Below are 16,579 nucleotides of genomic sequence, written 5' to 3'. Positions count from 1 at the left end.
AAATCTTGATACATTTTCCAAGTTTTCCAGAAATCCCATTTGGAAGATTCCTGGAAACTCTACAAACAGTTTTCGTTTTTTTATTTGGGAATTTTGCAACCCTAAATACAGGCCTGCCGTGGCCTGTAAATCATCAGCGTCAGGCCAATAGTAATGTTACGTTTCATACCTCTGAGGCGAAGCAGTTTGCCGATACGTGTTTCACTTTATCAGAAGCTTCCTTTGATCACATGCTTTTTCAAACTGTGTGTTACAAAATGAGATATCTCACATAAAAATGGGCTTCACTAAGTTTGTTTAATGCATGAATACCATTTTATGTTTCACACACACACACACACACACACACACACACACACACACACACACAAACACACACACCACGTATCCTATTTAAACCTTTACAGTACAAATCCTTTATTTTAATCCCCTCATCTTTACAGTCAGGCCCAGTGTATGGAGTCATAGTGACAGAGAAAGGACAATGTGGAGGCAGCAATAGAACAGATGCTATGACCCTGAGGTCATTTCCTATCTGTGGGAACAAATCATCAGTGTTCTAACACCCCTGCATCTGTATTGGTTATATAAGTAACACATTGTGGGAAAACTTGGAAATCCCACACTGGACCAGAACATTCCAATATGCTGTAATTGTAGATCACAATTATTGATGATTCCTTGATATTAGGAAACGCCTGTTGGTGCCAGTCATTGATCAGTCCATTGATACCAGCTATGGTCACTTCCAGTTTTATGAGATTTATGGTCTCGAAAACAGATTATTTGTTTACACTGTAGGTTAGGAAAGCTAACATGACAACAAATCTCTAGCCACTTTATTAAAAATTGGATGTAATAAATGTATCACTAGTCACTTTAAACAATGCCACTTTATATAATGTCACTGTAACATACCCTACATTACTCATCTCACGTGTATATACTGTACTCTATACCATCTACTGCATCTTGCCTATGCCGCACAGCCATCACTCATCTATATATACAGTGGGGAGAACAAGTGTTTGATACACTGCAAATTTTGCAGGTTTTCCTACTTACAAAGCATGTAGAGATCTGTAATTTTTATCATAGGTACACTTCAACTGTGAGAGACGGAATCTAAAACAAAAATCCAGAAAATCACATTGTATGATTTTTAAGTAAATAATTTGCATTTTATTGCGTGACATAAGTATTTGATACATCAGAAAAGCAGAACTTAATATTTGGTACAGAAACCTTTGTTTGCAATTACAGAGATCATACGTTTCCTGTAGTTCTTGACCAGGTTTGCACACACTGCAGCAGGGATTTTGGCCCACTCCTCCATACAGACCTTCTCCAGATCCTTCAGGTTTCGGGGCTATCGCTGGGCAAGATGGACTTTCAGCTCCCTCCAAAGATTTTCTATTGGGTTCAGGTCTGGAGACTGGCTAGGCCACTCCAGGACCTTGAGATGCTTCTTACGGAGCCACTCCTTAGTTGCCCTGGCTGTGTGTTTCGGGTCGTTGTCATGCTGGAAGACACAGCCACAACCCATCTTCAATGCTCTTACTGAGGGAAGGAGGTTGTTGGCCAAGATCTCACGATACATGGCCCCATCCATCCTCCCCTCAATATGGTGCAGTCGCCCTGTCCCCTTTGCAGAAAAGCATCCCCAAAGAATGATGTTTCCACCTCCATGCTTCACGGTTGGGATGGTGTTCTTGGGGTTGACCTCATCCTTCTTCTTCCGCCAAACACTGCGAGTGGAGTTCAGACCAAAAAGCTCTATTTTTGTCTCATCAGACCACATGACCTTCTCCCATTCCTCCTCTGGATCATCCAGATGGTCATTGGCAAACTTCAGACGGGCCTGGACATGCACTGGCTTGAGCAGGGGGACCTTGCGTGCGCTGCAGGATTTTAATCCATGACGGCGTAGTGTATTACTAATGTTTTTTTTTTGAGACTGTGGTTCCAGCTCTCTTCAGGTCATTGACCAGGTCCTGCCGTGTAGTTCTGGGCTGATCCCTCACCTTCCTCATGATCCTTGATGCCCCACGAGGTGAGATCTTGCATGGAGCCCCAGACCGAAGGTGATTGACCGTCATCTTGAACTTCTTCCATTTTCTAATAATTGCGCCAACTGTTGTCACCTACTCACCAAGCTGCTTGGCGATGGTCTTGTAGCCCATTCCAGCCTTGTGTAGGTCTGCAATCTTATCCCTGACATCCTTGGAGAGCCTTTTGGTCTTGGCCATGGTGGAGAGTTTGGAATCTGATTGATTGATTGTTTCTGTGGACAGGTGTCTTTTATACAGGTAACAAACTGAGATTAGGAGCACTCCCTTTAAGAGTGTGCTCCTAATCTCAGCTCGTTACCTGTATAAAAGACACCTGGGAGACAGAAATCTTTCTGATTGAGAGGGGGTCAAATACTTATTTCCCTCATTAAAATGCAAATCAATTTATAACATTTTTGACATGCATTTTTCTTGATTTTTTTGTTGTTATTCTGTCTCTTACTGTTCAAATAAACCTACCATTAAAATTATAGTCTGACAATTTCTTTGTCAGTGGGCAAACGTACAAAATCAGCAGGGGATCAAATACTTTTTTCCCTCACTGTATATCCATAAAAATTATGCCAGCTGATTCATGATTTCGACTGGTTGAGAAACGCTGTCTGCCGGTCTGTCTCGTCCCGACCCCCGACACATTCATTACTACGGGACAGCTGAAGATCTAATATTTAAATATTGAAATGTTGCAAATGTCATAGAGACAGACAGCAAGGTTTATACAAATCTCTACTGTTGTGAACTAAATGTTGGTCTACAAGAAATGTGAGATAATCTCTGGAATTGATTTGAGATGCTTTGTATAGTGGATATCAAATTGCCTGGCTGGGCTGATGAGACAGTGGATTGCTCAGTCAGATGGAACACAGTAAATAGGCATTTTAACGTCATAGATTTAGCTGGTGGAAACTTGTGGAATAGACACCGACTGGAATGCAGTTTTAACCAATCAGCATTTAGGATTAGACCCACCCGTTATATAAATACATATTATCTCGAGGTCTGAGTTAGGGTTGCAAAGGGTCGGAAACTTTTCGAGAAATTTACCTGAAATTTTCCATGGGAAGTTTAAGCCCGGAAATTTTGGGAATTTTGCTTAAATTCAGCAAAAAATGTTAGCTTATGAATGAACCTTTTTTGTAGGATACACAAGGCAATTGTGGCATATTTTGGTTAAACTAGCCCAAATTCAATGGAATTGCAATCCTCTGCATGCACAGTCTGCAAGGTTAAATAAATATAAAAATGTGAAAGTGCATTCTTCCATCTAGTCAAATGGCTACCCACATTGACTCTGTATCAGTACCCCCATGTATATGGTCTCGCTATTGTTATTTCACTGCTGCTCTTTAATTACTTGATACTTTTATATCTTATTCTTAACTGTATTTTTTGAACTGCATTTTGGTTACGGGCTTGTAAGTAAGCATTTCACTGTAATGTCTACACCTGTTGTATTCGGCACATGTGACAAATACAATTTGATTTGGCCATTTATTGCTGTTGACAACTGTAGCATTTAGCTAAACTCAAATTTATTTCAAATCAAATTCATTTATAAAGCCCTTCTTACATCAGCTGATATCTCAAAGTGCTGTACAGAAACCTAACCCTTTTCCAAGAAACACCCAGAATTGCAATTACATCATACTGGAATTTTCTGGTCCATGCTGGGATGTCCCCTAAATGTTCCCACTCTTGTTTTAGTTCATTTAAACCAGACAGACAGGGTCTAACATCCTGCCAAAACCGGATATGTTGATTTTGTACCCCCACTCTAGATACAATCAGGCTACACACAATGGAATATCAAAATAAAGTCTGAACCAAATATATTCATTTGGGGACAGGTCGAAAATCATTCAACATTTATGGAAATATAGCAACTTGCTGTTGCTAGCTAATTTGTCCTGTGTTTATAAACAATGGGTTGTTATTTGACCTGAAATACACAAGGTCCTCTACTCCGACGATTAATCCACAGATAAAACGGTCAACCCAATTCCTTTCCTCTTCCTTCCTCGGGCTTCTTCTTCTTCTATGAGGTTTAATGGCGGTTGGCATCCAATGTGTTGCATTACCACCACCTACTAGACTGGAGTACAACTCCCTTGTACTTTGCTTGAAAAATAAAAATGTACTAAATACATGTTTTTTTAAACTTTATTTAACTAGGCAAGTCAATTAAGAACAAATCCTTATTCACAATGGCAGCCTAGGAACAGTGGGCAGAACAACAGATTTTCAGGGATTTGATCTAGCAACCTTCCAGTTACTAGCCCAATGCCCTAACCACTAGGTTACCTGCCACACCTCTAATATTACTCACTAATTTCAAAATTATATCAAATAAAATGAGGACCAGCCTACTCCACTAATTAAAAGTATTTATTTCTACCTCAGGCCAACACCCTGACAGGATGGGACACCACCACTTAACACATCCTGTAACTCTTCTGACGTCAAGTCTCGCACACCCAAATACCTCACCAAATGCAGCTGCCACCACAACCTCTATTTTCTGAGATTTGTTCCATCCCTGCAGTATATTTGATAACCATTGATATAAATGCCAAAAATCCAATCTTAATGAAACATATCTCTCGTTGGTTTATCCCTCTGTACTGGTACAGATATACTACTCACACCACTCCTCCCTCTGTACTGGTACAGATCTACTACTCTCACCACTCCTCTCAGGATCCCTCCCTCTGTACTGGTACAGATCTACTACTCTCACCACTCCTCCCTCTGTACTGGTACAGATCTACTACTCTCACCACTCCTCCCTCTATACTGGTACAGATCTACTACTCACACCACTCCTCCCTCTATACTGGTACAGATCTACTACTCTCACCACTCCTCCCTCTGTACTGGTACAGATCTACTACTCTCACCACTCCTCCCTCTGTACTGGTACAGATCTACTACTCTCACCACTCCTCCCTCTGTACTGGTACAGATCTACTACTCTCACCACTCCTCCCTCTGTACTGGTACAGATCTACTACTCTCACCACTCCTCCCTCTATACTGGTACAGATCTACTACTCTCACCACTCCTCCCTCTGTACTGGTACAGATCTACTACTCTCACCACTCCTCCCTCTATACTGGTACAGATCTACTACTCTCACCACTCCTCCCTCTGTACTGGTACAGATCTACTACTCTCACCACTCCTCCCTCTGTACTGGTACAGATCTACTACTCTCACCACTCCTCCCTCTGTACTGGTACAGATCTACTACTCTCACCACTCCTCCCTCTATACTGGTACAGATCTACTACTCCTCCCTCTATACTGGTACAGATCTACTACTCACACCACTCCTCCTCCTTAACCCATCTTCCTCTACTTTCTAAACTGCCTCAACATATGATAACTTCTGCTCTACTCTAACCCTGGAAACCTCAACCTGCCTCTCTCACACGGAACATGTCTGATCCCCAGCCCCATGGGCACCCTTACAATTAACACATTCCACTACTTTCCCCAATACTACACATTCCTTTGTCTCGTGCCCTTCTGCACACTTCTCTCACACCTACAGTAGGATCCTCCCTCCTACACACTGCTGCCACATGCCATCTGTAACACCTAATGTAATATGCCCTTCTGCACATTTCTCACAGCTTGGATCCTCCCTCCTACACACTGCTGCCACATGCCCATAAGCTTGACACCTGTAACATCGTAATGTATTCGGCACATAAGCTAGTACAGGATAATTGATATATCCTAACTTCACTTTGTCGGGCAAAGACTCAACTTCAAAACTCAAAAGAACAGACAATGACTCTTCTGTTTCCCCACTCTCGCCATCTTTCCCCTCAGCTGGTCAACGTTTATATCTGCTACCCCAGGTATCACTCCTTTCATTGGTGCCCTTTTCTTGAGAATGAAAAAAATGCACTTTTCTGGCCCATATTTGTTTTACTCCAAGCATCTTCTCCCTCTGACCAACAGAAACACAATTATCACTAGATCACTTCTGGTTACCCTCACCGATTCCACGTTACCCAACTCTTTTTTTTCCCACCCTCTGTGAAACCACAAATGGACTCAGGCTTCTTTCTAACTTCTTTGGACTTTATATGGCTATTGGCAAACAACCTTACGGTGCATTACTACAACCGACTGGAGTGTGGATGTCAGTTCATCCACACTCCACGTGGGTAAATGCTCCTAAAAACCAATGAGGAGATGGGAGAGGCCGGACTTGCAGTGTGTCGAGCGTCACAAATAGAACCTATTTCTATTTTAGCACCTGGCCACGCAGACGCTCGCTGAGCTGCGTGAGCAGTGTGGGTACAATGATAACATGTATGTGTACATTTATTTTGTGACGCGAACAGTGTGGTTAGCATGTAACATGAGCTGCCTATCAGTCATTGTTTTCCAAACCAGTGGACAGCCAGTGAAAAATGTGCTCTTGCAACAGCTGCATACTATGGATCCAAGCCTATGGAATAAAAGTGAGGCTTTTATTTCTCAATCTAATTTATGCTGATAAAAAAATTATAATCCATAGGCCTAATGGACACATGGGGCGGCAGGGTAGCCTAGTGGTTAGAGCGTTGGACTAGTAACCGGAAGGTTGCAAGTTCAAATCCCCGAGCGGATAAGGTACAAATCTGTCATTCTGCCCATGAACAGGAAGTTAACCCATTGTTCCTAGGCCGTCATTGAAAATAAGAATTTATTCTTAACTGACTTGCCTAGTTAAATAAAGGTAAAAAATAAAACATGCTCAAACTCACACTTTTGATAGACTTAAAGGGGCAATCTGTAGTTGCTACATCAATTTTTGGACTTAAAAATATGTATATCTATTGATTCTTGGAGAATATCAGTTATAAATGCCTCATGAGCTTAGTTCAACTGTCACACCCCATCAGAACCCCAAATGTAAGCTTGTTTTACTCCAATGTTTGTAAACATTTTACATTTAAACACTGTATAGCCTCATAACATGGTTAAAATCATTTTGATATGATTGATGGTCCGTCCTCGCATCCATAGCTCTGTCTATTAATCGGAGTGGTTACATTTCTCTAGGCACATCCCTCAGCTTTTTACCAGAACAGAGGCGAGGCGCCCGTTTTCTTATTGTTTCATCAGTAGATTTGCCCTTTAAACAGCTGCATATTATCAAGATAAAGTGTCACCAACTAAAAGGTAAACAAGAGGCCTGTAGCAAATGACATTCATTTTTCACATGTAAATAGCACTTTTCAGTAGTGCTCAAAGCATGCCATTCCATGAGCGCAGCATATTTTTTTTACAACTCGAATCAATGAGCCCAATCATTCCTCCGTGACAACAATATCATAAAAAACAAAGTAGGGCTGGCTAATAAGTCCTTAGTTTTGGGGTCATGCTCAGGTTAAACAATTTGGCTAATGTATACTGCCATATTTCAATGTCCTATTCTTGGAGATCAAGGGGTATAACATTTATTGAAATGACTGGAATTATGATATACTTTAGTTATTAATGTAAAGATATAATTTAATCGTATTATTATATGTAGTAGAAAGCAGTGAGTTAGAAGAAGCCTACATAGCCAACACAAAGTCAAATGTAACATCCATATATGGCCAGCTCTGTAAACGTTAATATTGATTTATCCTGCAATAGATGTCGTTCTATTGGTAACATACATTTTTGTCTTCTTCTAATGTCTCTTAAGGGGAAAGTAATCTAAAAGTAACGGAATGTAATCAGAGAACTTGGATTACAATTTGGGACAGGTTCCTAGTAACGGAATAAAATTTAGAAAGTAACCTGACCCAACTCGGCTAACCTGCCATGTGAACAACCATCTGGAGCGACAAATCATCAGTATTACCACACTGGCAACAGGTCCCAGCTGGTTTAAAAATAACTATTTTCTCTTTTAAAAAAAGGGGAGAATTCAGGGAGAAGCAAGTCAAAAGCGCACAAGAGAGCATCTAGACAAATACATTTCATAGAAAAAAAATGCTTTATTATATTATCACCCATCACCATAATTGGACTGTGCGTGTCCATCCAGACATCAGTAGATTCCGTAGGTGTGCTCCTTTCCGTCTCTGTACCTGTCCAGGTACCGTAGGGGCTGTCCATGAGGGTACTTCACCTGAGGAGGGTGGTACACAGGAGGCCGCTCAAACTCAAACACGGGCTCTTTCATGTCTGAGGGACCAAGAGAGAGAGAGGATGGGTGAATCTCATGTCAGCCCACCCCGACGACCTCCTAAGAGAAAAGACGATCGATGCGTTCCACATTGCAGCCGACTTAAATGAGGAGTCAAGACTGACTGATCTATAAATCACATTGCATCATAAATAACTGCTCAATATTGTCCGTAGGTCAGTCACAATTTACCCATAAAAACATCATGTTTTTCCTGCTCTCAAACATGGCCTAGTGTTCGAGAGCATTAATTCCATGGTGAATAGTGGCTAAATGGTCACTGGCAGTCAGTCCGCAGCAGGTGTCTGCACTGTCGGCTGCAATGTTGAAAAAGCCCCATGTTGACTTCCTCTGGAAGGCAATCAGATCCATTACAACATTATAGCCGATGATGTCACCTCTCACGGATAAGAGAGGATGGGCGGGTTCTTCCTTCAGATCCTGTAGTCTATGGACACTTATCACAAAATCAACCACACAATTAAATCCACACACTAAAGCATTCCCAGAAAGAGTATAACTCAAGGTCCACGATTTTCTTGTAAAGAGACATGTCTGCAATCGCTGAACTGCAATAGAGACAAGATGCCACAGCACACACATTGCAATGAGTGTGTACCAAAGTATACTGAACAAAAATATAAAACGCAACATGTAAAGTATTAGTTTCATGAGCTGAAATAAAAGTTCCCAGAATTGTGTTTGTATCCCTGTTGGTAAGCATTTCTCCTTTGCCAATATAATCCATTCCCCTGACAGGTGTGGTATATCAAGAAGCTGATTAAACAACATGCTCATTACACAGGTGCACCTTGCGCTGGGGCCAATAAAAGGCCACTAAAATGTGCAGTGTTGTCACACAACACAATGCCACATATGTCTCAAGTTGAGGGAGTGTGCAATTGCAGGAATGTCCACATCCAATTTGTAAGTCGCTCTGGATAAGAGCGTCTGCTAAATGACTTAAATGTAAATGTCCACCAGAGCTGTTGACAAAATTTCTCATAAGAAACTAGCTCCCTGGTACACAGAAAATACCCGAGCTCTGAAGCAAGCTTCCAGAAAATTGGAACGGAAATGGCGCCACACCAAACTGGAAGTCTTCCGACTAGCTTGGAAGGACGGTACCGTGCAGTACCGAAGAGCCCTTACTGCTGCTCGATCATCCTATTTTTCTAACTTAATTGAGGAAAATAAGAACAATCCGAAATTCCTTTTTGATACTTTCGCAAAGCTAACTAAAAAGCAGCATTCCCCAAGAGGATGACTTTCACTTTAGCAGTGATAAATTCACGAACTTCTTTGAGGAAAAGATTATGATTATTAGAAAGCAAATTACGGACTCCTCTTTAAACCTGCGTATTCCTCCAAACCTCAGTTGTCCTGAGTCTGCACAACTCTGCCAGGACCTAGGATCAAGAGAGACGCTCAAGTGTTTTAGTACTATATCTCTTGACACAATGATGAAAATAATCATGGCCTATAAACCTTCAAGCTGCATACTGGACCCTATTCCAACTAAACTACTGAAAGAGCTGCTTCCTGTGCTTGGCCCTCCTATGTTGAACATAATAAACGGCTCTCTATCCACTGGATGTGTACCAAACTCACTAAAAGTGGCAGTAATAAAGCCTCTCTTGAAAAAGCCAAACCTTGACCCAGAAAATATAAAAAACTATCGGCCTATATCGAATCTTCCATTCCTCTCAAAAATTTTAGAGAAGGCTGTTGCGCAGCAACTCACTGCCTTCCTGAAGACAAACAATGTATACGAAATGCTTCAGTCTGGTTTTAGACCCCATCATAGCACTGAGACGGCACTTGTGAAGGTGGTAAATGACATTTTAATGGCATCGGACAGAGGCTCTGCATCTGTCCTCGTGCTTCTAGACCTTAGTGCTGCTTTTGATACCATCGATCACCACATTCTTTTGGAGAGATTGGAAACCCAAATTGGTCTACACGGACATGTTCTGGTTTAGATCTTATCTGTCGGAAAGATATCAGTTTGTCTCTGTGAATGGTTTGTCCTCTGACAAATCAACTGTAAATTTCGGTGTTCCTCAAGGTTCCGTTTTAGGACCACTATTGTTTTCACTATAGGTTTTACCTCTTGGGGATGTTATTCGAAAACATAATGTTAACTTTCACTGCTATGCGGATGACACACAGCTGTACATTTCAATGAAACATGGTGAAGCCCCAAAATTGCCCTCGCTAGAAGCATGTGTTTCAGACATAAGGAAGTGGATGGCTGCAAACTTTCTACTATTAAACTTGGACAAAACAGAGATGCTTGTTCTAGGTCCCAAGAAACAAAGAGATCTTCTGTTGAATCTGACAATTAATCTTAATGGTTGTACAGTCGTCTCAAATAAAACTGAAGGACCTCGGCGTTACTCTGGACCCTGATCTCTCTTTTGAAGAACATATCAAGATCATTTCGAGGACAGCTTTTTTCCATCTACGTAACATTGCAAAAATCAGAAACTTTCTGTCCAAAAATGATGCAGAAAAATTAATCCATGCTTTTGTCACTTCTAGGTTAGACTACTGCAATGCTCTATTTTCCGGCTACCCAGATAAAGCACTAAATAAACTTCAGTTAGTGCTAAATACGGCTGCTAGACTCCTGACTAGAACCAAAAAATTTGATCATATTACTCCAGTGCTAGCCTCTCTACACTGGCTTCCTGTCAAAGCAAGGGCTGATTTCAAGGTTTTACTGCTAACCTACAAAGCATTACATGGGCTTGCTCCTACCCATCTCTCTGATTTGGTTCTGCCGTACATACCTACACGTACGCTACGGTCACAAGACGCAGGCCTCCTAATTGTCCCTAGAATTTCTAAGCAAACAGCTGGAGGCAGGGCTTTCTCCTATAGAGCTCCATTTTTATGGAACGGTCTGCCTACCCATGTCAGAGACGCAAACTCGGTCTCAACCTTTAAGTCTTTACTGTAGACTCATCTCTTCAGTGGGTCATATGATTGAGTGTAGTCTGGCCCAGGAGTGGGAAGGTGAACGGAAAGGCTCTGGAGCAACGAACCGCCCTTGCTGTCTCTGCCTGGCCGGTTCCCCTCTTTCCACTGGGATTCTCTGCCTCTAACCCTATTACAGAGGCTGAGTCACTGGCTTACTGGGGTTCTCTCATGCCGTCCCTGGAGGGGGTGCGTCACCTGAGTGGGTTGATTCACTGTTGTGGTCATCCTGTCTGAGTTGGCACCCCCCCCCTTGGGTTGTGCCGTGGCGGAGATCTTTGTGGGCTATACTCAGCCTTGTCTCAGGATGGTAAGTTGGTGGTTGAAGATATCCCTCTAGTGGTGTGGGGGCTGTGCTTTGGCAAAGTGGGTGGGGTTATATCCTTCCTGTTTGGCCCTGTCCGGGTGTGTCCTCGGATGGGGCCACAGTGTCTCCTGACCCCTCCTGTCTCAGCCTCCAGTATTTATGCTGCAGTAGTTTATGTGTCGGGGGGGCTGGGGTCAGTTTGTTATATCTGGAGTACTTCTCCTGTCCTATTCGGTGTCCTGTGTGAATCTAAGTGTGCGTTCTCTAATTCTCTCCTTCTCTCTTTCTTTCTCTCTCTCAGAGGACCTGAGCCCTAGGACCATGCCCCAGGACTACCTGACATGATGACTCCTTGCTGTCCCCAGTCCACCTGGCCATGCTGCTGCTCCAGTTTCAACTTCCACCTGACTGTGCTGCTGCTCCAGTTTCAACTGTTCTGCCTTATTATTATTCGACCATGCTGGTCATTTATGAACATTTGAACATCTTGGCCATGTTCTGTTATAATCTCCACCCGGCACAGCCAGAAGAGGACTGGCCACCCCACATAGCCTGGTTCCTCTCTAGGTTTCTTCCTAGGTTTTGGCCTTTCTAGGGAGTTTTTTCTAGCCACCGTGCTTCTACACCTGCATTGCTTGCTGTTTGGGGTTTTAGGCTGGGTTTCTGTACAGCACTTTGAGATATCAGCTGATGTACGAAGGGCTATATAAATACATTTGATTTGATTTTGACAGAGAATTTAATGTTAATTTCTCTACCATAAGCCAACTCCAACGTAGTTTTAGAGAATTTGGCCGCATGTCCAACTGGCCTCACAACCACAAACCGTGTGTAACCACGCCAGCCCAGGACCTCCACATCCGGCTTCTTCACCTGCGGAATCGTCCGAGACCCGCCACCCAGACAGCTGATGATACCGAGGAGTATTTCTGTCCTTATGTGGTGAAAAACTTACTCTAATTGGCTGATTAGCCAAGTGGGTGGACCTATGCCCTCCCAGGCCTGCGCCACTTCCCAGTCATGTAAAATCCCTAGATTAGGGCCTAATGAATTTATTTCAATTTACTGATTTTCTTATATGAACTGTAACACAGTAAACTCATTGAAATTGGTGCATGTTGCTTTTATATATTTTTGTTCAGTGTACATGTGCACACATCAAATCACACATCAAATTGCCGGCAACATTCCCAAAGGTTCAGCCAAACTAATAAAACTTGTGTGCACTTACCTAGTATGTTATGGAAAGTGTGGGTAACAGACTGGTCCCACTGACTCTGGAAGAAGGAGAGGCCTGCTGGAGTCATGCTGTCCTGATGCTTCCTGTAGAACTCTACCGTCTTAAAGCTTCGCTCTGACAGAGACAAACTTGGGGAACAGGGGGGAGGGGCATGTTACCATGTGTGTTCATCTGTTTGGGTACCCTATGGAATGAACGGATTGATGATTCATGTCATGGAGTCGCGAGTGACACTTGTGTATGTCCTGTTCCTCACCACGGCAGCTGTCGGATGTCTTCATGGAAGTCGATGGTTTCTTCCTGTCTGAACAGGATATAAACATAGCGGTGAAAGCCAGTGCCCTTAGCAGGGATCGGGGCCAGGTATGGACACAGCTCCTCTCCTGAGGTCACAGCCCCACCTGGGATGTTCCCTCTGGAAACAAAGAGAGGACGTCAATGACTCGCTTTTTTTGGGCAACCAATTTGTGATTGTTGTCATTTGAAATTAGAGGTGTAAAAATATTCTGATGGTAACAGAGCTCATCATCAATTAAAAACTGATTTAAAAAGGGTCATCATCAGCCTAGTTAAATAAAGGTTCCATTTATATATTAAAAAAACATGTGTTTTTAAATCTCTGAAACTGGAAACACTTATCTCCCTCACTAGCTTTAAGCACAAACTGTCAGAGCAGCTCACAGATTACTGCACCTGTACATAGCCCACCTATAATTTAGCCCAAACAACTACCTCTTTCCCAACTGTATTTAATTAATTAATTAATTTTGCTCCTTTGCACCCCATTATTTTTATTTCTACTTTGCACATTCTTCCATTGCAAAACTACCATTCCAGTGTTTTACTTGCTATATTGTATTTACTTTGCCACCATGGCCTTTTTTGCCTTTACCTCCCTTCTCACCTCATTTGCTCACATTGTATATAGACTTGTTTATACTGTATGTTTGTTTTACTCCATGTGTAACTCTGTGTCGTATCTGTCGAACTGCTTTGCTTTATCTTGGCCAGGTCGCAATTGTAAATGAGAACTTGTTCTCAACTTGCCTACCTGGTTAAATAAAGGTAAAATAAATAAAAAATAAAAATAAATAAAATCACCATCATCGTATTGATGGTTGAAGGAGTAGGCAACCCCCAGACTATTTAAACCACTTACAAGTTTGACAAAAAGCACAATACAATTATCATTACTGCAATACTCACACCAGCCAGTGCACATACTCCCCTTCACTATCCAGCAGATGCTCATCTGAAACAAAGAAATCATTGGTTTACACACAAAACATGCAGTAAATGTTTCTATAATGATACAGTGCCACCATGTGGACATGTTAAGAACTGAATTATACAATTCTTGGTATTTTCTGATGGTGTGTGTGTGTGTCTGACCTGGGCTGGTGAGCAGCAGTGTCCATATGGAGCCCTCCTCTGCCTCAAAACTGACCTGAGGTGCCACAGCAGCCTGTTAAGCACAGAGGTGATGAGGTGAAATAGGAGAATACATAGACATATGGGTTGGCGCCCACCCCCCCTTGGGTTGTGCCATAGCGGAGATCTTTGTGGGCTATACTCGGACTTGTCTCAGGATGGTAAGTTGGTGGTTGAAGATATCCCTCTAGTGGTGTGGGGGCTCTGCTTTGGCAATGTGGGTGGGGTTATATCCTTCCCGTTTGGCCCTGTCCGGGGGTATCATTGGATGGGGCCACAGTGTCTCCTGACCCCTCCTGTCTCAGCCTCCAGTATTTATGCTGCAGTAGTTTGTGTCGGGGGCAAGGGTCCGTTTGTTATATCTGGTACTTCTCCTGTCTTATCCAGTGTCCTGTGTGAATTTAAATATGCTCTCTCTAATTCTCTCTTCTCTCGGAAGAGCTGAGCCCTAGGATCATGCCTCAGGACTACCTGGCATGACGACTCCTTGCTGTCCCCAGTCCACCTGGCCGTGCTGCTGCTCCAGTTTCAACTGTTCTGCCTGCGGCTATGGAACCCTGACCTGTTCACCAGATGTGCTACCTGTCCCAGACCTGCTGTTTTCAACTCTCTAGCGGTAGAGATACTCTTAATGATCGGCTATGAAAAGACAACTGACATTTACTCCTGAGGTGCTGACTTGCTGCACCCTCGACAAGTGCTGTGATTATTATTATTTGACCATGCTGGTCATTTATGAACATTTGAACATCTTGGACATGTTCTGTTATAATCTCCACCCGGCAGAGCCAGAAGAGGACTGGCCACCCCTCATAGCCTGGTTCCTCTAGGTTTCTTCCTAGGTTTTGGCCTTTCTAAGGAGTTTTTCCTAGCCAGCGTGCTTCTACACCTGCATTGCTTGCTGTTTGGGGTTTTAGGCTGGGTTTCTGTAAAGCACTTTGAGAAATCATCTAATGTAAGAAGGGCTATAAAAATACATTTGATATGCAGGATTCTGGGGGCAAAACAAAGGTTGCATCGGTCAGTAAATTGGTTCTGAAAACTACAGCATCCACCTACGATCTGTTTCTCTTACCTCTGTGGGGGTCAAGTGGTTCCCATAATGTACTTGTGCTGGGCTATCCTGGCCGTAGCTGACACACAGTGTGAAGCGGGGGTAGAAGTAGGCCATGGGGAACAGATCCTTGAAGATCCCATAGTGATCCGCTAGCCTCTGGACATGGTACGGGCCGCTCGTCTCCTCCCAGCCTGCCTGCACCCGATCCAGGGAGACCTTAACTGAAAAAACAACATCCATATTAGATCAAGATGACCCGTTAGACTTTGAAATTAAGCTAATATGTCTGGTTTCTGTATGGTATTCAAAAATATCAGGCCGAGCTGGGGGAACTTACAGGTGCGCAGACGCATGGCTCTCTCCAGCTCTATACTACGTCTGTTCTCCTTCACCACCCTCTTCCGCTCCCTCGCTTCCTTCACCCTGGAGGGCCGACAATGTGGCAGCCCAATGTTGACTCGCTCCACATCTGGACCAGAATGATATACAGGAGAGAAAACTGAGCATGCCAGACAATAAAGGGTTGAAATGTCTTCTGTGTCAGTTGACATTCATCTTTATACTTCAAATCTTCTAAAAACTGGGCTGATAACACTACTTGAAACACTACTTGTCCTGCAGTAAACATACTGTAGGAGGGCACATTATTAGGTAACGTTATTGTGTCAGGGAGTGTATCAGAAAATACTGCGCACCACGCCCAGGGTCCTCTTGCTCCTGATACTGTCTGTAGGTCTTCCACCAGGCTGGTGTGTTCTTCGCCTCCTCTGCTTTCTTGAGGTAGCGTGTGTAACTGCGATACTTTTCGAGTGATTCCAAGTTTTTGAAGTCTATGTCCTCATTTGGCATTGGTCCCAATGGAGCAGACCGTCGGCATAAAATGGCTGAAAATCACAAACACATATTACCAGAATAAATATGATATGCAAGTAACGTTAAGGCATACGCAAGGAGTAGCCACTAGCCAGCTAGCTAACGTAGCTATGATCTGCAACCTTCCTTTCGGTATTCGCTTGCGAGAGGCTCGCCATTCTAATAATTCCTGAATTTGGAACCATAAATCTGTCCACAATAACATCGTACCTGCAGTTCCAAATGTCTTGGCATTGCTGACCCCTATATCTGTGCCCGTTCGCAGCACAGAGGAGCAAAGCATACGCAACGCCATTTTGGTGGTGAATGACGCAAACTGTAACTTCCGGCATGTGGAGTATAGATAGCTACGTATTATATTTATGAGTACTTCGTCATCATATGGCGCTTCATATGTAATTTGGCGAGGCGGATTCCCAGCTACTGTATTCAAAT

General features: G+C 43.0%; 1 protein-coding gene across 1 annotated transcript; it reads right to left on the bottom strand.

Annotated features, from left to right (window-relative positions):
- Window positions 1-8,043: 8,043 nt before the first annotated feature.
- LOC115124022 (large ribosomal subunit protein mL38) lies at window positions 8,044-16,469 on the bottom strand. Its single transcript, XM_029653396.2, has 9 exons — window positions 16,355-16,469; window positions 15,967-16,155; window positions 15,609-15,740; window positions 15,290-15,492; window positions 14,176-14,248; window positions 13,990-14,035; window positions 13,040-13,198; window positions 12,775-12,911; window positions 8,044-8,253 (listed from the first exon to the last, which is right to left on the bottom strand). The coding sequence occupies exons 1-9, from the start codon at window positions 16,437-16,439 to the stop codon at window positions 8,117-8,119; spliced, it is 1,161 nt and encodes a 386-aa protein (XP_029509256.1). The 5' UTR covers window positions 16,440-16,469; the 3' UTR covers window positions 8,044-8,116.
- Between the last annotated feature and the right edge of the window lie 110 nt (window positions 16,470-16,579).

The sequence above is a fragment of the Oncorhynchus nerka genome, linkage group LG23 (assembly GCF_034236695.1).
Source record: "Oncorhynchus nerka isolate Pitt River linkage group LG23, Oner_Uvic_2.0, whole genome shotgun sequence".
Classification (NCBI taxonomy): domain Eukaryota; kingdom Metazoa; phylum Chordata; class Actinopteri; order Salmoniformes; family Salmonidae; genus Oncorhynchus; species Oncorhynchus nerka.
Note: the sequence above shows the minus strand (reverse complement) of the source record. Positions and strands in the feature narration are given on the sequence as shown.